Source organism: Mus caroli, chromosome 1 (assembly GCF_900094665.2).
Source record: "Mus caroli chromosome 1, CAROLI_EIJ_v1.1, whole genome shotgun sequence".
NCBI classification, from domain to species: Eukaryota; Metazoa; Chordata; class Mammalia; order Rodentia; family Muridae; genus Mus; species Mus caroli.
In genome coordinates, this window is record NC_034570.1 from 65770174 (window position 1) to 65793557 (window position 23384).

Here is a 23384-nt window from a genome sequence, read left to right on the forward strand (position 1 = left end):
GAAGACCTTATATTTGTAGGATTCACGATAGTGTTTGACTGGAGAAAGCCCTCTCCTGGCTCGCTCGAAACCGCAGGCAGCCGTCCAACTTTGGTAAATTCCTGTGTCGTGGTAAAAGAACTCCGCTCTTCTGGGCCTCCCTTCAGGGGCTTGGAAATGGAAGGCAGTGCAGTTTTCTCTGGCCGTCCACCAGGCATGGGACCCCAGGTTTCTTGGGGTACATTTGGCTAGCAATCTTAAAGAAGTCCTCAGCAGCATCGAGAGCAATGAGCCGGTCCTGCAGTGTAAGACGAAAAGAGAAAAGCAAGCTTGCCAAGTCAGAAACCAAGCCATATCGATGAGGAAATTTAATAGATGATAAAGCCTGCCGTGGAGGCAAGTAAAACACTCGTTACAAACTTCAAGTCTTAGAGACTTGCCTTACCCCTTTATTTACATTATCTGAGACATTTCCACCAATATTTTGTAATGTGAGCATATGTATGTGCAGGAGGTGGGGGGTATGTGTTCAGGGGAGTGTGTGTGTGTGTGTGTTCAGGTGAGCCCGTGTGTGTGTGTGTGTGTGTGTGTGTGTGTGTGTGTCTGTGTGTGTTCAGGTGAGCCTCTGTGTGTGTGTGTGTGTGTTTGTGTGTGTGTGTGGTCAGGTGAGCCTGTGTGCCTCTGTGTGTGTGTGTGTGTCTGTGTGTGTGTGTGTGTGTGTGTGTGTGTGCGTGTTTGTGTGTGTGGTCAAGTGAGCCTGTGCGCCTCTGTGTGTGTGTGTGTGTGTGTGTGTGTGTGTGCGCGCGCGCGCGCGCGTGTGCTTGTGCGCGTTCAGGTGAGCCTGTGTGCATGCGAAGGCCAGAGGTCAACCTTCAGTATTGTTCCTCAAGAACCACCCAACCTTTGTTTCACTATTTTCTAAAACAGGGTCAGTCTCCCCCCGGGAGCCGGGAGGCACCCGACCATCCAGGCTGGCCGGCCAGCAAGCCTAAGCCATCTATTTCTCTGTATCCCAGCCCTGAGTTTTCGAGCAATGCCAGCACATCAGGCTTTTAAAGTGGGTGCTGGAGGACAGACTAAACTGTCTCCCTAGCACCTCCACCAAGCCTGTCAATCACAGGCCGGACAGATGCTTTGAGCAATTGACCTAAGGTTGAAACTAACCACACAGCAGGACTCATCTGAAAAAAGGACTCTGGCCACAGCCTGAGCCTCCAGAGCTTCAGATGAGATCCAGAAATCCTTCCCCTTAAAGCTTTTCAGGTGGCTCTGGTGGCATAGGCCACAGATGCATACCACGGCAGCAGCACGCGCCACTGTTGTGGTGGAGTTGGTGAGGCTGGGATGGCTGTCCCAGGAAATAACAGAAAAAGTGAAAGCAAAGCCAAACAGGGCAGATGAGGAAGACAACCACTTACCACAATCAAGAGGTACCTCTCAGAGAGCTCCCAGCTGGCGGGGAAGATGGAGGTCTCTTCAGCCAGCTTTAACAGCATCTCCCGGGCTTTCCTTGTGTTTTTAGAATCACTCATGGTGCTGAGTTTGGTCACTGACAACAGAGAGTCGGCTTCCCTTTGAAAGCCTAAATGAGAAGAATGTAAAGTCATCACTAGGAAATGCCCGTCCTGTGATACTATCGATGTGATTGCTAAGGGATCCTGCCTACTGTGGTGGCCCACACCTTTAATTCCATAACTCAGTAGTCAAACCCTGTCTTGAAGATAAAATAAAATAAAATAAAACAAAGGAACCCAAGTGTGGGTTCTGCACAGTGAAAACTAAGGTCAACGGCACTACTGTGTGCTGGTCCCCACACTGAGCGGGGAAGCTCTTTACTTAAAACTATTCCTTGTTTTCTTTATTGGCTTTTCTTGTTACCTTTTCCCTCTGTTAAAGGAGGTCTGGCCCTGACTGACATGGCACTTTGTTAGCTGCCTTGTCCTGGAATCCCTACACCTCTCCTCAGCCTGCTCAGGTGCTGGAGGACCCCACATCTCCAAGCCCCCATTTACATCCTCATGGTAATCTAGTCAACTGGTGGAAAGCTAACTTTCCCAAAGACAGAAAAGACTCAAAGAATGAAACTGCTCAGAGTGACTTGTGAAAAGTAAACTATTATCCCGTAGCAGCACTGAGCAAGTTAAGAGCCTTATTCACTGGTCCCAACTGAGCAAGTTAAGAGCCTTATTCACTGGTCCCAACTAAGACAGCAAGGGCTGCCATCCAGGTACCCAGCTCTGGGAATCTGTAATACAGAGGGTCATGTTACCCCAAAGCAGAATATCCAAGACTCTAAAGGTGGTCACTTAAGTTTTGTACACTAGACCAAGCTTATTTTATGGTGTGGGACAAATTTATCTAATCCTAATAGAATTAAGAAAAGCCGCTACTAAATGTCTGCCATAATCCCAAGTGTATTTTCCCACCCTTGCAACTTTCTCTCCCTTTTGCTTCTTTGAGAATTTTCTACTGTGTCTTAATATCTCTTACAATATTTCTCTCACCTGTCATATTTATAAAGCTATTACTACTTGGACAGTCGTTCTCTGTCTAACTCAGTCAATAAATAATGACAAAAACAGTATGTAGTAACACCCATACGACTTCACTACCTGGTGTTGTCTTGTACTTGGGGACAGATGAAGTCATATGGCCAAGTAACATGGACTGGGCACAACAGAAAAATCAAGGTTTATGCTTGAGAGCATAAAAGAAAAGCTGAGGACCTAATCAGTACAAGGTAATTTAATTAGTCAGTGACTGACAATCTTTTGATAGAAAGATTGCTGAGATAATCTCCTGTGCACTGTGCAATGAAGCATCAGCTATCTCAGCGTTCTGTAAACATCTTCTCCATCGCCTGCCGACTGATTTAATAAAGAGCGGAGTGGCCTATTGCAAAACTGGAAGGGAAAGGCAGGACTTCTGGGCCGAGTAAGGAACTCTGGGAAAGAGTCTGGGTCGGGAGAAAAAGCACTCAGGAGGTAGTGAGCTCCTGGCAGACGTACATGAGCATAAATGGGCCAATTTAAGTAAAGGAGCTGGTTGGGAACCCACCTAAGCTACAAGCTTTCAGAACTGATAAAGGCCTCCATGTCAGTACTCTGTGGTTGGCAGGTCTAAGACAGACCGGCAACACCAAGATGGAAAAGCACAGCTTCACAATCTCTCAGACTCACCCAAGTCCTCTAAGATTCGTCTCCATCGGTTCCTCACTTCCCTGCGGATCTGCCGCAGGGTGTAGATATCATAGTTGAGTCTTTGCCATTCCTGTAAAGAGATAAAAATTCACTTTACTCACACCCTCTGGCCTAAACCCCCTATCGAGTCTCTGATCTGCATGTTGCCTAGAACGTGTGGTTCTTCTCTTCACTGACCATACCATAATCCTAAAGGAAAGGGGGGCATAGGTGAGGCAGAGCTGACAGGAACACCATCAACGGCTGTTGCTGGAGAATCTCGCCGCTTCTAGGCGATGTCATATCTAAATGTTACCTAGACTTTCTGATTATCAACTCTCTCCATTGCAGTGACCTTACCTGAAAATGTGGTTAGCAATAGTAAAGTTTCCATGTGACCACTGTCATGACGTAACGTATAAAGCATTAGGACGAAGGTTGTCTCAGCAGGTCAAGTACTTACCACACACAAGCTTGAGGCCCAGAATTCAGATCCCCAGCGCCCTGCAGAAGCCCAATGGGCGTAGGGATGGGTCTAAAATTCCAGTGTTCACAGGCAGAAATATTGAGGGGGATTAACATGTCCCTGGATAGCTAGACTAGCCAAACTGGTGAGCTCTGGCTTCAACTGGGACACCTACCTCTACGGCTAAGACAAAAAGTGACTGAGGAAGACTGCTCACATCCCCGTTCATGCATGCATTCACGCATGTGCACGCATGTCCAAAAGAAAGAAAAAAATGGTAATGCCTATCTACAACAAAGATCTAATAAAACTCATGTATTTGGAGCAATTTATAGATGAAGAAACTAAGGCTCAAATAATTTATATGATGAATCTAATATATTCCAGGTAATAAATATTAGAAATGGTGTTTGAACCTAAGTTTTACTATAAAGTTCATTTAAAAAAAAATAGCAAGAATTGGGGGCTGGTGCGATGGATCTGTGGATTGGAGCACTCAAAGACTGCCCTTCCAAAGGTCCTGAGTTCAAATCCCAGCAGCCACATGGTGGCTCACAACCACCTGCAATGAGATCTGATGCCACCTTCTGGTGCATCTGAAGACAGCTACAGTGTACCTATTTATAATCAATAAATCTTTGGGCCTGAGCGAGCAGGGTTGACTAGAGCGAGCAGAGGTCCTAAAATTCAATTCCCAACAACCACATGAAGGCTCACAACCATCTGTACAGATACAGTGTGTACTCATATACATAAAATAAATAAATAAATCTTTTTAAAAATTAGCAAGAATCTACATCTCAGTGTGCTATTAGGATGATATATATAGAGATCTAGGAATCCCAAGCATCCTGATTCCTAGTCGTGTCTCCCCTACCTTATCTTAGCATCACTCTTGATGTGGTAAACTGTTTGGGTACAGGGGGAGTCATTAAAAGGTTACCATTCTGAAAACCCCTTTTATCAGCTTTTGGGTAATATGGGCATCATGTTGATCCTCTAACACAGAATCTGGATCTTAGGTCTTCACTGCCCTAAGCATTCTCTGACCCTTTTATCAGATATTCTGCATATCAGATATTTACACTATGACTCAACAATAGCAAATTACAGTTATGAAGTAGCAACAGAATGACTTTATGGTGGGGTCGCCACACGTGCACGTGAGGAGCTGCATTAAAGGGTCACGGCACTGAGAAGGCTGAGGACCACTGTCTTCAGGTGTCACGGGAATTTGCTTTTCAGGAGACTTCTCTGTAAGGAAGCTCACTTCATAGTGAACACCTTTTCCTTTCTTAGAAAAGACACAACTGTCTTCACTCTCAGCTCCAGAGAGCAGCATTTTAAACGTCTGACTTCAGACTCGAGCTATTTAATATTTTGACTCCTGGAACTGAAAAGGCTTCAACAACACCACTCGCTCCCTGCTAAATTCCTTTCAAAACAGACGTGCCTTGCAGATGGCCATTCAACGTTCCTGCCTAGCTAGGGAAGATGAGCTTAAGCTGCCGTTCCAATGCATCAGAAGATGCCACTTTGAAAAAGAGAAGCTAACAAAATACAGTGAGCTCTGTCATGACTACATCTGAGCACATGCAGTGAGAAGGCTTTCTGCTGATCTCTTTAAGGCAAAACGTTGTGGATTCCCTAGTCCTTAAAAAAAGAATAATAAAAATAAAAAGCCAACAGCACGTGTACAGGTGTGCAGTGCCTAGAAGCAATGACAGAAAGGTCTTAGAAGGGAAGGCAGTTAACTAAGTCATCTGAAATCATGGACAGACGGACAGGCGGCTCAGCAGATGGCAGCACTAGCTGCTCCTCCAGAGGACCCAACTGAAGTTTGAATTACAGCATCACATGTTAGCGCACAACCCTCTGATACTCCAGTTCCAAGAAGTTCTGATGCCCTCTTCTGGTTTCTGGGGGCACTGCATGCACACAATACACAGAGACATGTAGTCAAAACACCCATACACCTAAAATATTTTTTTTAATTTAAAAATAAATAATACAAAATCCTGGCCTCATCTTAGGATCACATTAAAGCACACCTAGACAACACCCGCTCCCCTGACTGGATAATCTGTAAAGGGATAGCTTGAGCCAAGGCCTTTTCAGCAGGAAGACCTTATAGGACTCAAGTGAAGACTCAATACAACATACTGTGCTGAGCCAGACTGTCTGCCAGTCTACTTCACTGCCTGTGCCTCATCTGCAATGCTACCTACACCACAATGGCTTGCTATGAAGCTCGGTTGTTTCTAAGGCCTTCAGATGGAAGTCAGCATACACCCTACTCCAAGTCAGTGTAGATATAGTTAGAAAACAGTACCACGGGGCAACAGAGGTGGCTTGGCAGCTAAGAGTACTCACTGCTCTTGCACGAGCAGTGAGTACTCTTTGGTTCCCAGCACTGACGTCAGATCACTAACAACTGCCAGTGTATCCAGACGGGAACCCTGCTAATTCCAACGGTGATCTCATCCGCCCTCCAAGACTCCATCCCGTGCCTGACAAGGGATGCTGTGCTTCAATAACCCTAGCTACCCAAGGACAGTCCACATGGTGACACCCTCCCCCCAGCTCCTGTTTATTGTCACAGGTACCCCAAGTCCTGGCCGTGGCTGACTACATACGGGAAGAGGGTCTGTAAAGAAAAGTTCCAGAGCAGTCAGGACAGAACCAAAGTCGGTAAGAGAGGGCCAGTACGGGCTGAGAAGATGGCTCAGTGGTTAGGGGCACTTGCTGTTCTCGCAGAAGACCTGGATTTGGTGCTCAGCACTTTTATATGGCAGCTCACGTCTCTAACTCCAGTTCCAGAGACTCTGATGCCCTCTTCTGGCCTTTGAGGGCACTGCATGCATGTGGTACATAGGCATACATGCAGGCAAAATACATATAAATAAATAAATAAATAAATAAATAAATAAATAAATAAATAAATAAATAAATCTTGACCGGGGGGGGTATAAAAGTCTGTAAGAGCCAGAAACGTCACAACAGCTCCAGAGAGTGGTCCTAATTTCAGAGCCAAGAGCCTCAACCCCCAGGCTGAGCTGTAGCTAGTGACTACCAAGGATCAAGAATCCCACACCTGGGTCCTGTACCCAGACAGTAACATTACAAGATGCAACTGGTGCTCGGATGACCTGTGTCTCTTCTTACTGCTGCTAAGCTCTGTAGAGTAGAGGATAAAGGCCACTAGGGACTAACGTCTTACCTACTCACCCTCAGATTGTGACACAGCCCTGGATCCCAGCCTACTGTAATAGTTATAGGCTACTGTTATTGCCTACTGTAAATAACCTGCACATAGATGGATGGGATCAAGCTTTGGCACATCCATTTAATCCACTATCATTATCTTCTTTTGACATAATAATACAATTCCGAGACTAGCAGAAGCCTGAGTAACTGAATGTAACTGAAAACTGGATTTAACAGAATGGCTGGTCAGAGGAGACGGAACTCCCCTTAAACACAGTGCTCTAAGTAACAGAGTGAACGTGAGGGGGGTGAGGGATGGCAACACATATAATCTCCTCCAATTACAATTCTTCATATCTGGGGAAAAAAAACTATTTCTTTACACTAAAAAGGAGCAAGTTCTTGATGCGCTTCTAGAACTCTTAAATTCTAACGATTTGCTTTTTAGGCTGGACAAAACTTGAAAATAAAAATTAAAAATCAGTGAAAAAACTTTCATTGGAGAATTTCATTCCCTTAAGCACCAAACATTAGGTTTCATTGTCTTAACTTGTACTTGCTTTCCCATAACTCCCGAAACGGCGTGTTGTGGTCGGCGTGCTGTGATGGCCTTAAATATTAAGAATAAGAAAGTAGCATCCGGCAGAAAGAATAATGCAGAATTAATTCTGTGAAACTCCTGGGAACCAAACACCTGGGGATGTTTGCAGCTACACTGCGGGGAGGGACACAGGGTTTCTTCTCTTTGGGTGGTCAAATCAGATTAGAATTAACTGATACAAAGGTTAAAACAGGGGCTGGAGAGATGGCTCAGTGGTTCAGAGCACTGACTGCTCTTCCAGAGATCCTGAGTTCAATTCCCAGCAACCACATGGTGGCTCACAACCATCTGTAATAGGATCTGATGCCCTCTTCTGGTGTGTCTGAATAAATCTTTTTTTTTTAAAGGCTAAAACGAAAGTGTGAAAGAGAGAGAAAATACAAAGTCATCTCGCATCACCATCTTCCAGCTGCACTCAAAGCTGGCCACAACCATGAGCACTGATTTAAGCTCCATAGGCCGTGTGATGATTTGAATGAAAATGGCCCCCACAGGCACTTGAGGGGTGCAATGATTGGAAGAAGTGTGACTGGAACAAGGGTGTGAGGCTTCAGAAGCGCAAGCCAGGCGAGGTGGTACCAGATGTGGGACACTTGGCTCCTTCTCCGGCACCAGGTCTGCCTGCATACTGCCATGAATCCTGCCATGGTGACAATGGACTAAAAACCCTCTGAACTATAAACCAACCCCCAAAAATGATTTCCTTTATAAGAGTTGCAGTAGTCATGGCGTCTTTCCACAGCAATAGAAGCCCTAACTAACACAGACCACTTTTCTCCTGCACTAAATCAAAGCACTGTATTCCCCACGGCCGGGGAGCTGGCTCAGCAGCTTAGGGCACTTGTTGCTCTTGCAGAGGTCCCAGGTTCAGTTCCTAGCACACACATGGTGGCTCACAACCATCCGTAAAACTCCAGTTCCAAGTGATCTGATGCGCACGTCTGACCTCGGTGGGCACAAGGTGTGCACAAAGTGTACAAATATGCATGCCAGCAGAACATTCACACATAAAAATGAAATAATTCTTAAAAAAATTAAAACATTGTATTCTTTCACTAGTGTTTCCCTGGTCACCATTCCAACCTTTGATACCACAATTCTACTCTCTGCTTATAAAAATTTGCCACTTCTGAGTCCAAATGAAAATAAAGGCAGACCGTATTTGTGTTTGTGTGTCTGGCTTAATCCTTTTTTTTTTTAAGATTTATTTATTGTATGTATATGATACACTGTAGCTGTACAGATGGTTGTGAGCCTTCACGTAACCGGTTGCTGGGAATTGAACTTCAGCACTGCTGCTCGCTCTGACTCCACTCACTCAGGCCCCGCTTGCTCCTGCCCAAAGATTTATTTATTATTATACATAAGTACACTGCAGCTGTCTTCAGACACGCCAGAAGAGAGTGTCAGATCTCCTTACGGATGGTTGTGAGCCACCGTGAGGTTGCTGGGATTTGAACTCAGAACCTTTAGAAAAGCAGTCAGTAATCTTAACCACTGAGCCATCTCTCCAGCCCTGGCTTACCCCTTTTAGATCATAAAACAATGACCTCTATGATCATCCACACTATTGCAAATGACAGGATCCCCCACACACACACATCCCTTTGTTTTGGATATGTTCTTACTATCGTAGCCCAAGCTTTCCTGGAACTAGCAGCAGTCCTCCTGTTTCTTCTTCCTAAATCCCCAATGTTGAGATGACAGAGCTGAGACACACACTGCCTCTAGTATGTGTTGGCCCTCTATGCCTTGGACCAAGAATGATCATGTCCTCATTCCCCTACATCAGCATCCTACTTAGCCTTCAGGATTCAGCTCAAACGCCACCACCTCTTCCAGTTTACCCGAAAGTAATGCTTCTTCCCTCGCACTCCCTCGGCTCCTTCATGAACGATGTTGTAGTTTTACTGTCAGTACACTGCTACACTGGAATGTGCAGGGTTTCCTTTACTGCTCGAGTGCAGGCTCCTTAGACACTAGACCCTGAGTCCATCCATGTCCTATGTCGTCCTTTCTAACCAAGCATCCTCCAGGGGGCTTGCAGAGTCCAAGTGCACATAAGATGCAAGAGGACGCCAAGTGCCGTAGGTGACATAGTGTCTTTTTTAAACCTAGAAACAGCATTACATCTTAGCGGAATGAGCCACTCATGGGCTAGCTAGGTGATTCCGTGAGTGCAGGGCTCCAGCTGGCAAACGTGAAGACCTAAGTTTCATTCCCGGGGTTCACTTCCAGGGTGGAGGCAGACAGCCAACTCTCACTCTACGTGTGCACTGGCAGCATGAGTGGATGTGTGCGCACACACGCACAATAAATAAATATAAGAAGATGTATACCATGTGGTCCTTTTCTATTTTGAACATGGCACATTTATTTAGTAAGGTGCTTTGACTCTCATATATTTGAAAAACAATTAATTCAATGAAGATAGAATAAAACCAAATAGTCCATTAGCCCTCCCCCTCTGCATCTGATCAGGCCTTTGCGAGTTGAAGGGCACTTTTCAGACACGTCTTTCACACTGTGTCGCAGACCCTGACCTGCCCCTCCACATTCAGCATCGTTCAGAAGAAAGTCCAAGAGGATTTATAGTAGAAACCTGTTAGGGAAAGACTCTGTGAGGTAAACCAAGCTAATGGAGTAGAAAGCCTAAATTTAAATCCAAGACTATTTGCTTCCCAAGTCCCATTATTTCTCAAGGAGTTGCCAGTAAATACATCAGACCCAAATTTAGCCCACAATATTGTTCCTCTATCACCAATGTGGTATGGAAATGAAGATTCAAAGAGACATACTGTGCAGAGGGGCGACCCTCCTCTGATCTCTGGGTGCTCGCTACTCCAGCAGCAGGCAGAAGGCCAATGCAGCCAGATCTCATGCAGCCTGGTTCCAGAAACAGACTGGGTGACAGCCAGGTGACTATGCACAGGAAGCTCAGAGTTCCCTCCAAACCTCCCTGGACTGGCCAGTGTCACCTGAGCAGAAGGGGCACTGCCTTTCAGTACCCTCAAAGCTTGTTCTCTCTGTCCATTAGACATGCTGTGAGGCGGGAAAGACAGGATTATATTTCACTGTTCCTAGACAGCTGGTCCACTCATTGCCATCTGCCTTGTCCCAAAGGCGACAGGCTCAAATGACAGGACAGAGAAACCCAAGGCATTAAAGGATAAGTATCAGCCTAGACGAAGCTTTGAGGAGGGCGGTGACAAGGTATTCAGTCCAAGAGGGGTCAGTGTCTAGGGCCCTGGCACTTAGGCCTATGGGGGCTCTGGGACTTGTCTCCCCAACATGTAGCTTTATGGCTTCAGCCATCGTACGTTGCTACCATGGGGCACTCTGTCTTAGAAAGGAGAGCCTAGTTGCTGGTAACCAGAGCTGATAGAGATGAGCCTTTCAGCTGACTGGGTCAGACTCTGATGAAGGTCTCACTAGCCTCAGCAGACGCTGTTAGGAACAGAAGCGGCTTCTGCTGTTGGAACTGCACCATGAGCCATGAGCCTGAGGGGACAAGCCTTCCAGCTCTTGCTGCTTGCTGCCAGTTTCATCGCCAGCTGTGGACGTTGTGTAGCACTACCCTCTCGTGAGCTGTGTTACAGTTAACACCTCTCCATAGGGTCATATGCCTACAGCTGTTTTCTAGGGACTTGGGAGTGGCTCATAATGGTTGATACTGCAGTCGAAGTCACAGGACCAAAGCACATGCAAATGTCAATGTTTTCTGAATGAGAAGAGACATGAAGTTTGATTACACATATACAGACCACCAATTATTTTTTTCAACTTTCCTTACTTGCAGTCACCTTCTCACACCCAGACGACCCAGCTCTGTTAGCCATAAACACCCTAAACCATATCCCAGAACAGGAATGGCTGAGGCCTGCTCTCCTGACCACACACACTTGGCTCTCTCATGAGTAAACTCTTCCTATTCTGAAAAATCCATCATTTCAACAGGCATTGTAGCACACGTCTTTAATTCCAGCACTTAGGAGGCAGAGGCAGGCAGATCTCTGAGTTCGAGTGAGGCCAACCTGGTTTTACAGAGGGAATTACAGGACAACCAGGACTACACGGGGAAATCCTGTCTAGAAAATCAAACAAACAAAACAAAATAGAAAAAGAGAGGGGGTAGGAGCTCATCATTTTAATCCAGGCACCGTGGTGAAGGCCGATAACTCCGGCGTGAAAAAGGAAGAGACGGAGTGAGTGCTTTTGTGTAAGATCAGCCTGGTCTACACCGTGAGTTCCAGGCACTGAGACTAATTGTAAGATTCTATCTAAAAAACAAACAAAACGCTCATTTGTTTCAATGACTGACATCCTATGTAGTGGGCAAAAAATGGGCCTGGATCTGTAACACTTGGGTCCTCCCTACTGATCTTCTAGAACTATTTTCTGGAGAGAGATGGTCAAGCCGGTATTTGCCACTGAGCCTGATGATCTGAGTCCATTCTCTAGAATGTACATAGAAGTAGAACTCCGGGCTGGTGAGATGGCTCAGTGGGTAAGAGCACCCGACTGCTCTTCCGAAGGTCCAGAGTTCAAATCCCAGCAACCACATGGTGGCTCACAACCATCNGTAACGAGATCTNGNGCCCTCTTCTGGAGTGTCTGAAGACAGCTTCAGTGTACTTACATATAATAAATAAATCTAAAAAAAAAAAAAAAAAAAAAAGAAGTAGAACTCCTGGGAACTGTCCTCTGGTCTCCATGCACCATGGCATGTGTGTGTACACACACACACAAACACACACACACATATATGCTAACACACACTTCAATCAGCTAGTCAATATATTTATAGTTATTAAAAATTTATAAATAAAAAACTATCTACTAGCCAAGAGAAACTTGGTGTAATATAATAGATGTTTCCTCCAGGTTGGAAATCACCACCACTACCTGGCAGCTGAGCATCTACAATATCCCACAGGACATCAGGCCTGTGAACATTCCTCCTGGAGGGCGGGGACAACCTCAGGAGCCTCACAGGAATTAGAAGGCTCCCTTAGATTCCAACTGTGACCAGGTCAGAAGAAGACAATGGACTAGGGTGTGGTTTCATAGTGGTGAGTCACCCATCTCCTGTAATTAACTCCAATAAACTCATCGGTCCTGGACTTGGACAGAATCCCTACACTGGTCGCTCTTTATCTGGGGTGAATAAACAAACATTTATTTACCATCTCCCCAGGAAAAGTCACACAACATCAGATTTTACAGGCATTCATGACGCCATCAGCCCTAGGTTGCTGCTGTACCAGCAGGCTCTGAGGTCCACCTAAAATGACGCCAACCTTTCGAAGATGAATAAAGGAAAACTTTGGGGGCAGTCTGTATACATGCCAACCAGACCCGAATACCATCCTGGGGTTACGGCCTTGGAGCACCTTGGAATGACACATCTGCCCTGGGTGCCACCTCGGCTCCACTGTTCATCTGCTTCAGTCCAGAAGCGGGGTGTTGACCTAGAAAGGTCAAAGGCAAATGCAGAGCAGTGCTTTTCCCACCCCCTTGTTTATTTCTGCTCTGTTATCTCTCTCCCCTAGAGTTCTGCAAACAGACTGCACTAGAGTCCAAGGACTCTGACCTAATTCCTTATTTGGTTTTAATCAGATTAAGCCAAAAGGTAGCTCTTAGCTCTTATCACTGCCCAAGTATTCCGTCAAAGCCTGGGGAAGGGACTGCTAGTCAGTACACAAGGGCTAGCTCCTTGTGTCTGGGGGATGGGAGGGCGGCTGCGTCTCAGGCCTCATCAGGGTTACAGCGTTACAACCCAGAATGTGATGTCACCGATGCTGCCAGAGGAAGCAGTGTTTTCTGTGAGTCACAAGTATGCCTAACTACCTCAGAGTTCTGGGGCTCCAGCTGCTGAAGGAAAGATGACAATCTACTGCTGTCACCAAAGGCAAAAGACAATAAGACAAGGTCCTGCTCACAGGGAGACTTAGTATTTCTAGCAAGGCAGAAATGGCCACGTCACACTTCATACACCTAGAATGTGTCATGATATAGACCACTTCAAAGACCTCAGCCAAATTTAAATGTGTGGGCGGACTGTGGGCAGCTACTTATATTTTACGAGGTGCCACAATTCGGGGTAATGTGAAGTATACTGGAGGATATATTTAAATTGTGTACTTCATGTTGTCAGATGTCAGCATCTGAAGATGCTCATGTCCCTTGTATAAAATGGTGTGCTGTTTGCATATGGTCTTGGGTATTTAGGGTTTACTCTTAACTAAGTCTGAAGAAGGATGTGTCGATATAGGCCTCAAGGAAAAACAGCCACTTAAGCAGTGACAGTCCAGATTTCACCCAGGAGCTCTCTGGCTATAACACATGCTGATCATTACCTGACCAGGTACTGGCACAGACAGGTGCGGTCTCCTTATCAACCCAACAGGAAGCGGCCGGTTAATCCTGGAGACACAGCCCCCTCTTGTTCTGTAGACCTTTGTCCATCCTGTCAGTCACCTGCCTGCCTCCTTATCAACTGAGCAGGTTCTCATTAACTAAACGAAGCCCTTAAGGCAATTCCAGAGGATTGAAAAATCCCATTAGTATAAGGGGGAAAGGCGATATCACAGTAATCTAAACTGGAGTACATTTTAACATAGCTGGAAATTAAAGATTATGGATTTTTAAATTTGTATTTAAATTTTTCATAGAATATATTTTGATCATATTCTTTCCCCTCCCTCAGGTCCTCCGTTATCTCCCTACCCACCCAACTTCATCTCTCTTCCTTTCTCTCTTAAGGAAAAGCAAAAAAAACAAACTTAACAACCCCCCAAAAAAGAGAGGAAGGAAGGAAGGGAAGAAGGGAAGAAAGGAAAGAAAAATATGAAACAAAACAAAAAGCACAGACACAAAAGGGAGTCCAAACCACCCCCAGCATGAGGCCTTGTCCTGGAGTCACTAAGCCCAGTGACATTTCACCAGGGAAAACTGGTTCTCCTTCCCCCACAGGTACCAGTTGCAAACAGCTTCTTGGTTAGGTAGCAATGGGGCTTTGTGGCTCCCCCTTCTCAACACAGGGATTTGGGGTGTGGCTTGAACCTGTGCAGGTCTGTGCATGCTCACAGTCTCATGTGTGTCAGTCCTGTGGTATCTGAACCACGCTGTTTCCTTGAAGTCATCCACACACCTTAAAGCCGTTGTTTACTCTAAAGATGCCCCCCAACTAGATGGGCTAGATTGCTCAGCTAGTAAAAGCAACTGCAGACCTGACGATCTGGGTTCAGTTCCCAGATTCAACCATGGAAGAACGAGCTCTGACGACCCCCCACACACACACATACACGCACCACAATTTTTAATTATAAAAAAGATTAGTTTTTAAAATTTTGACCAACATTACATACTGGACCATTGTATCATCCATCTATTCAAAGGAAAAAAGTCAGTAAATGAAAAAAAGTTCATACTACAAATGAAAAAAAAATCCAAGATTCTCAATTCTAAAGTTGACCTCGTCCTCCAAATTCTCATTATCAGCGTGGTTGAGAAGGCTCACCAAGGAAGGAGCCATTTCTGCACTCTTTTCATATGAAAATTAAATCACACGACCATTCAGGCAAGTCCACCATGACCAGATAAAACTCTCGGAACCTAAGGGACCACAAGCAGGGTCTGTCATCTATCTAGCTCTCCTTAGGGCCAGATACTAAATACTTTAGCTCTCAGTCACTTGGCAACTCAACTCTGTCACCTGTCACCGTACTGAGAGTATGTAAACAACCAGGTAGGCCCAGGAGCCAATAAAACTCTTCTTGCAAAAACAGCTGGCGAGCTGGAAGGGAAATGCAGGAGGATACTCACAGCTAATGTGTACTCTAAAGGTGCCCACAACTGGGTGGGCCAGACTGCTCAACAAGAAAAGCATTCGCAAACCTTCTGATCTGAGTTCAATCTCCAGATTCCACGGAGGGTGGAAGAACCAGCTGTCACACACACATACACACACACACACACACCAATTTTTAATTATAATAAATATTAGTTTTTAAATTTTTGACCAATATTACATACTGGATCATTGTGTTTTGCCTGCATGTATGTCTGTGTGAGGGTGCCAGATCCCTTGGAACTGGAGTTACAGACAGCTGTGAGCTGTCCTCTGTGTGTGTGTGTGTGTGTGTGTGTGTGTGTGTGTGTGTGTGCGCGCGCGCGTGCACGCACAATTATTTTTAATTTAAAAAAAGGGGGGACAGCTTCCACTTCAAGCACAGGCATATATCATGGCCCCATTAGTTAGTGGTAAGTTAACTTTTTCCCTAAAATATAATCTCTCTCCACTAACAGTTTAATATAGTATCCTTTGTAGCTATCAGATCTGAATTGTAAAAGGCTGTTTGCTGGCTCAACACCACTGATTTGAGAACCAAGTTGGGCAGTTTCCACAGGGATCTCTTGGGAGCTGCCTAACATGGGGAGATCTAGACTGGGACCCCGTTTCAACCAAAGTTGTCATGTTGTCAGTGTCTTGGTTTCAGTTTGGGGTGAAAAGTTGCAGAGATAATGAAAAAAAAAAAAAACCTGAAAACCACAAACATATTCGGAAAGCACTGGCCGGTGACCATCTCCATTACAGGCAGTGTGAAAGCTATTTTAAGGGTGTCAAGACTTGTGAAGAGGGGGCTGGAGAGATGGCTCGGTGGCTGAGAGCAACGGCTGTTCTTCCAGCACCCACACGACAGCTCACAACTGTCTGTAACTCCAGTTCCAGGGGATCTGGCATCCTCACACAGACATACATGCAGGCAAAACACAAATGCACATAAAATAAGAATAAATAATTTTTTTTAAAAGAGAAAAATTTGTGAAACCCGTGACTGTCCCCTGAGAAGCTCTCACCGGCCCTTGGCTATGGCTGACATTTTATCCTTCCAGCAGCCCACACCACACTCTCAGGTACATCTTACTACATCTGCGCCTCTGTGATTTTCCCACTTAGAGGCTGATTCTGCTCTCGATTTCACCAGTGCCAGTTTAAAAAAAAAAAAAAAAAAAAAAAGCACAAGATTCTTATATCCATTTTCCTTGGTGTAGTCCTAGCTGTCTTGGCTGTCTTGGAACTCACTCTGTAGACCAGAGTGGCTTCGAACTCACAGCAATTCACCTGCCTCTGCCTCCCAAGTGCTGGGATTAAAGGCGTGCACCACAAGTGCCTGGCTCCCCCCTCCTCCGTGCCCCCCATTCCATTTTTAAAATGTATTTCTTTTTAATTTTCTTTTTAAATGTATTTTTTATTGTGTGTGGATGTGGGTGTGTGTGTAGGCCTAGAAACTGGAGTTACAGGCAATTAAAAGCTATCAAATAGGTGCTGGGAACTAAAACCAGCAAACATTCTTAATGCAGGCCATTTCTGCCACCCCTGTATCAGTATGTTTATTCCATCTCCATAAGCCTTGATTTCTACACAGTGCCACGAAGAGGGACAAAAGACACCTGGACATGCCTTAGAGCAGTGGCTCTCGGCCTATGGGTCATCATCCCTTTGAGATTAGACCACCCTTTCACCAGGGTTACATATCAGATATCCTGCACGTATCAGATATTTACATTATAATTCATAGCAAATTACAGTTATGAAGTAGAAACAAAAATAATTTCATGGTGGTCAGCACAACATGAGGAACTGTATCAAAGGGTCACAGCACTAGGAAGGCTGAGACCCACTGATGTAGAGGAAAGAATCTCCAATGTTAGGGGACTCACACATTTTTTACAGTGAACAGTGAGCCTGGCCGCCCTTTGTAGCAGAAGGAGGCCCAACCTCCATCCACTTCCCAGAGCCGTGGGTTGCACAAACATCCTAGGAAACACAGTCCAGGAAAACAAAGGGCAGACAGTGCCTACCCATGTCTAGGGGTGGCTAAGAGACTTGAGTCACACACAGGGATGGAAGAGGAAGTCACCACTAAGCTTTCTCATGACTCCAAGGAATGAGTTTCCCAGATACAAAATGCATCCAGAATTAGTGAGAAAGAAAAACATTTGCAAAGGTAAAAGTTAAAAATCCTCGCTCTGACTGCGTGGTTCTTCCTTGCTCCTCTGAAGCCACAGGGCCTGCCTCCTCTTCCTATGCTGCAGTGCCCTGGAGCCCCTGGATAGGCTGTTTCCTCAGAGAGCTCACCCTCTCCCATCATTCGATTTCAAAGTGATTGTCACTACCCAACATCATACTTACCCGTTCTCCCCTTAGAATATAAGATCCTTAAACACAGATCCTACGTTTACTGCTGTGTCTGGATACCAAAAGGAAGAGCTATGTTCTACTGACACGCTCACCACTATGGGCTGATCTGTGTGTGTCCCTTAAGACATTCATGTAAGCATCTTAACTCCCAGTTCCTTAAAAATGAGCCCTTATTTGAAAATAATGAAATAGAAATGAGGTCGTAGGGAAGAGTCCTATTCCAATGAGACTATAAAAGAATGACGTATGAAAAGTCGAGACACAGATCTGCACACAGAGACTGCACACTGATGTAAAGACACGGGATGGTACGATATTATCACATCTAGGAGCCCTCAGAAGAAACCAGTCTGTGATCCCAGACCTGGGGCCTACAGAACTCTGGGAGAATACATTCCTGTCGTTAAAACCACCCAGTTCATGGTACTTTATCCAGCAACCGCAGTGAGCTAATAATATACCCACTGAAATCACAAAAATATCTCAAATCCATCTGTGAAGTGTGAGCTTTAAAACCAGGTCTCTACAGCAAAAGTTTCTTACTGATCGCCACAGCCACTGATGCAGAAGATTGCAGCAAAGGGCACGGGCTCTGGATCTGAGCCAATCTCCATCCGTTACCAGCAAGCCACATGGCCTCGGTGCCTTCTATCTCATCCATAGGATGAGAACTTCTCACCTTGTGAAGAACACAAGCAAAAGCGCTCTCTCAGAAGCACACCACCCATGCTATGGGCTTCGGATATGGCTTGTTCCACCAACTCCTGGGTTGAAGTGTCACTGCTAATGTAACAGCACTGGACAGGATGGGACCGTGGAGGGGATTATGTCACAGGAGCCCCACTCTCAATGAGAGGATGAAGAGCCATCTCAAAGGGCTGAATGGGTGTCTTAGTTGTTTCTGTTACTGTGATAAAATGTCATGACCAAGGCGACTTACAGAAGGAAGGGTTTATTTGGGCTTATGGTTTCCAGAGGGATGAGGGTCCACCATGGTGGGGAGGTATGGTGGGGGAGCATAAAGCTGAGAGATCTCACCCTCAACTGCAAGTTCAAAGCGGACAGACAGTAAAGTGGAAGTAAGGTGAGGCTATAGGTGCACACTCTCAATGCCCCTCCCCCCAGTGCTACATACTCTCAAAGCCCCCTCCACACTGCTATACACTTTAACCACACCCCCATGATATACTCCCTCCATCAAGGCTGGATCACCTAACACCCCCACACCCAAGCAGCACCTGCAAATGGGAGCCCCGTGTTCACATACCCAAGACTGTGGAGGGCACTCTGCTCGAACCACTATAATTGGTTGCCTTGGAAAGGGTTATTATAAAGTAAGGGCTCCCTTGTTGTGTTCTGTACTTCTGAAACTGCCCTCCTACCACTCTGCTGTCTGTCATGAGCTGACAGCACAAGCCCCCCATCCCCCATCAGCACCACATTCCCAAACAGGATCCAGAACAAAAGTGTTTCATTTGCTTATTACTAAATCTCAGATATTCTTCTTAGCAACAGAAAACAGGGTAAGACAGTGAATGTTAAATATCAGGCCATAAGCACAGCATCAGCTTCCACAACTGGCTGAAAAGCAGCAGAGTGAACGGCCACCTGCACGTGGAGGGAGGAGAGTGCGCTGCGAGAGTGTCCCTCTGAAATGTTTCAGTGTGCACACCTACTAGTTTCTATCTAGCCCAAAGATCACTTCGAACAGGTAAGATACAGATTAAACTACTAAAGTGAATAGCATATGGGGCTGGCGATGTGGCTCAGCAGGAACGAGGACTGCTGCTCTCTCCACAGACCCAGCACCCACATCAGGGAGCCCACAGCTCCCCACAACTCTAACTCCAGGAACCCAATGCTCTCCTAGTGACCAGTGCGACCGATGAGAGGTTCCCATAAAGACAGAGACAGACAAATAAAGGAAAGACAGATGAGAACGTCCTGGTCTTCAGGGAAAAGGACAGACAAACGAGCAGGCACTCTGCTCGCTTCGCTTCCCAGTGGTTTTATATCACTCTGCCCTCAGCCTTCTGCAGCCACAGGAGTCAAAAGAGGTAGGAAGCAGCAGAAACAGAGGAACAAGAGTTGCCCTTTAGAAACTAGGGCAGAGAAGCAGGTAGAGGCAGTGGGGTGAAGGACTGTGTTTCAACACCACCCAGGGATCTGCCAGCAGAGAGGAGGACACCATTTCTCCAATTCCCTACATTGTCTATCGGATGGCAACGGCGTTCTGGGCATCCCCGGGGTGCCCACGGTCTGCCCTCACCACCTCAGAAAGACTGCTCCGGTGCTAACTATCTGTGTGCGGTGCCTTGGCCTCCAACCTCAGGACTTTGTCTCCATCCCAGGGAATCCTGGATCCCAAGCTAGTGGGGTTCAGAAGGTGGGGACGCTGTTTCAACCTTAATCCATGTAAGTCAGTCCTCAAGTCAGGGCAACCTTTCCCACGGCGGTGCCTGACAGCCCAGCAGGAACGCACTGGGCAGACCAGGCTCTTCATATGGAGTATGACTGTGGACGGGTTCAGTTTCTTCTCTCCACACTGCAAAGTAGCAGCCCAGAGTCATTTATGCCATCCTCTCTCACACAGGCTCAGGGAACACTGAGGAGGGGGCAGAAGAAATTAAAAATGAAGAAATTAAAAATGAAGAGACGGGCTGTAAAATGACATCTTTTTGTTTGGTTTGGTTTGGTTTGGTTTGGTTTTTTTGAGACAGGGTTTCTCTGTGTAGCCCTGACTGTCGTGGAACTCACTCTGTAGACCAGGCTGGCCTCGAACTCAGAAATTCACCTGCCTCTGCCTCCCAAGTGCTGGGAATAAAATGGCATCTTTAGGGCAAGACACCCTTATCCCAGTCACAAACTCAGCGGTTTTATATACTGCACAAGGCACACACAAGATTAGGCTCTGCAACCGTCAGACATGGATGAGGAGATACAGAAGGCCCCGGCACTCCGTGCTCAACGCTCTGGTAGGATTAGATTCAGGCAAATTCACTGTCTTCAACTATGAAAACCCTGAGGATCCCATTAGGTCTCAAGGGAGAATTCCAATCCAATGGTTACACAAATGGCCCTGATTATAGGTCACAAAACAAAACCATGAAGTAATGAATTGGGGGGAGGGTAAAGTAAACAGAATATATTATATATGTATACAAGTGTATGAAACTATCAAACAAGAAAATTAGTAAATAAAAAAAATAATTAAATGTTAAGAAATGAATGCTTTGGGGCTAGTGAGATAGCTCCAGTGTGTAAAAGCACTTGCTTGCTGCCAACCTGAATTTAGCCCATAATACCTATATGGCAGAAAAAGAGAATTGACTCTAGAGACTGTCCTCTGACCTCCATGTGTGTTCCTTGGCGTTCACATGTCTCACCTACATACATACATACATAAAAATAAATAGGACAATGTTTAAATGAGTGCTTAACACTAAAAAAATTGTAATACAGGTTAAATTCATCCCCCCCACAGCTGAATTCCTCCTAACATCTGCTTTATTTAAACTCCCAGCTGAGCTAGGCCTCAAAGTGGACACTCACTTACATAGAAAGCTGAGAAGAGAAGAAGGAAAAAAAAAAAAAAAAAAAAAAAACCAAGGTTGTGGGACTTGTTGACAAACACACTGGAGGCTATGATTGGAGAATTCCTTAAAGATTATGAAAGGGACAGTTTTGCATGCAGAGGACACTCTCCTTTCTGATCACCAAGAGGATAGGACGATCCTACTTAAAAGACTCTGCTTCCATCCCTACATATAACCCATTCCTTCCAATCCTCTGCCTGGGGAAGAAAAGACACAATGAAATGTGACTGCACACAGTAGCTCACACAGACACACACACACACACACTCACACAGACACTCACACACATACACACTCACACAGACACTCACACACACACACCATTAGAAAAAATTAGTGACATTTACCAACTTTATGCACAAAAAGAGCATACTCAATATAATATGACCAAGTATTTTACTATTTATTTTTGCAGACTGTCAAGCCTGGATTAAAACCCAGCCCACAGTCTCAAGTCTTTTTCTGCAAGCCCCTGACATCCCCACTCTTAGAGCTCCTCAGAGTCCCCCAAAGTTTATGTGGCCGTTTGGAAAGAGACCAGAGTGAACAGCTAAGAAGGCCACGTCCCCCAGGGACGTCTAGATTTACCCTTTTGCACCTATTTTCAATATTTCTTCTGGTAAGGTCAACTGAAGTTAGGGGACAAAAAGAAAATCAGGTAAAAATGAAGCCTGAAGAAACAGAAGCACATTCCGTTGGACAAGTGAACAGGTAAGATGCGGTGGCTGTAGGAAAGGCTGCGTCCACCACACCCCTCTGGGATGGCCGGCCTGGGTTACCTGGGTCTGGGTAACCATCAAGGGTGTCAGATCTCCTGGATCTGAGTCACACACTGCACAGCCAGGACTAGCAACCTGTGGCCCCAGCGCACACTTCCTGCACGCTGGAAGCTGCTTTACAACGAAACACACACGGCTTAGGGAAAGAGGAGCTCAGCTCTTCTTAACTCAGGCCCACAGAAAATTACCCCGAGTTAAGTGCTTTGATAACAAAGACAATAAACTAGGGGGAAAAAAGCTGGGTGTGACTTTTCCTCACCCGATCCATAATTAAACTTGGCAATTATTTGTGCCTGCTGGTATTCATTAGCTACATGGATTGACTCTTAAACTGCACAACCATAAAGTGGCACAGCCAAACCAGCATGCGTAACAATTGCTGATGGAACAACAGGTATCCAGGAGCCCTGCACCCTGATGATTCCCTTCCCCGGTACCCTGGGGACCTGAAGGCTGAGGTGCAGCTCTCCACCCCCTCCAGAACTGAAGGAGCTCCTATTTCCCATACAGGAGCAATCAAAGCCAGCAAACAAGCCGCATGCACGCCTCTTCTGCATATTCTTCAGAACCCTCCCGTGATCCCCGCAGCTGAGTCACACTGACAGCAGGAGGTCCCAGTGGGTCAGTGGTGAGCCTCTCAAGTGTTCCGTGCGATTAAGAGCTGACTTCATTTATTCTGAGAGAAGCAAGACAAACAGAGGGCAGGAGACAGGGCAGGAATGTTTACAAGGACAGAGTGGGGGGGGGGCGCTACAATAAAGCTCTGGAGTAGGCGACTGGCTTCACTGCAAGCGACTGACATGACAGCAAGCGACTGACGTGACACTGCAAACACACATGTGACTGATGGCTTCATCACGCTTGAGCCAGTCCACTTTGGAGGAGTTCCACAGAGCCTGCTTCGGCCACTCCTAGACACACATCCTCCCTCATCCCCATCCAGTTTCCAGAGCACTCTAGTAAAGCAAAGCCAATCAGTTTAGAAAAGCATGGGGGGGGGGCACAATCATCACGGATTATGCTATAAGTACTAGGGAGAATTTTTTCTTTAAATAAAGCCCATGACGACAAGGTAACACATCTGAATTGTATCCGGGCAGTAAGGAAACTACAAGGCCAGAGGGATGTACGTCTCTATGGCACAGCAGCATCGGTGTACTCAGATGAGATAGCCACACCTATCCATCCAGCAAGCAGACAGCCTTTCTCAGATATACCCATAATCCTCATCTCTAGCCAGGCTGCATACCACCTACTAGGGCAGCCATTTGTGATGTACTAACTGTACTTTCACTGGGAAAGTGGCTGACGGGTAAAGTGCTTGCTGCACTCGCTGGAGGCCCTGAACCTGGATCCTCAGAACCACACAC

The 23384-nt window shown here is 45.9% G+C and overlaps 1 protein-coding gene across 1 annotated transcript in view; it reads right to left on the reverse strand.

Annotated features, from left to right (window-relative positions):
• Positions 1-6: 6 nt before the first annotated feature.
• Mreg (melanoregulin) overlaps positions 7-23384 on the reverse strand; it is a 53484-nt gene continuing 30106 nt past the window's right edge. The window contains exons 3-5 of the mRNA XM_021168932.2: positions 3159-3249; positions 1398-1561; positions 7-277 (exon numbers count right to left, since the gene is read on the reverse strand). Coding sequence (XP_021024591.1) covers positions 143-277; positions 1398-1561; positions 3159-3249 — 390 coding nt within the window. The 3' untranslated portion in view covers positions 7-142. The remainder of the gene's footprint in view (positions 278-1397; positions 1562-3158; positions 3250-23384) is intronic.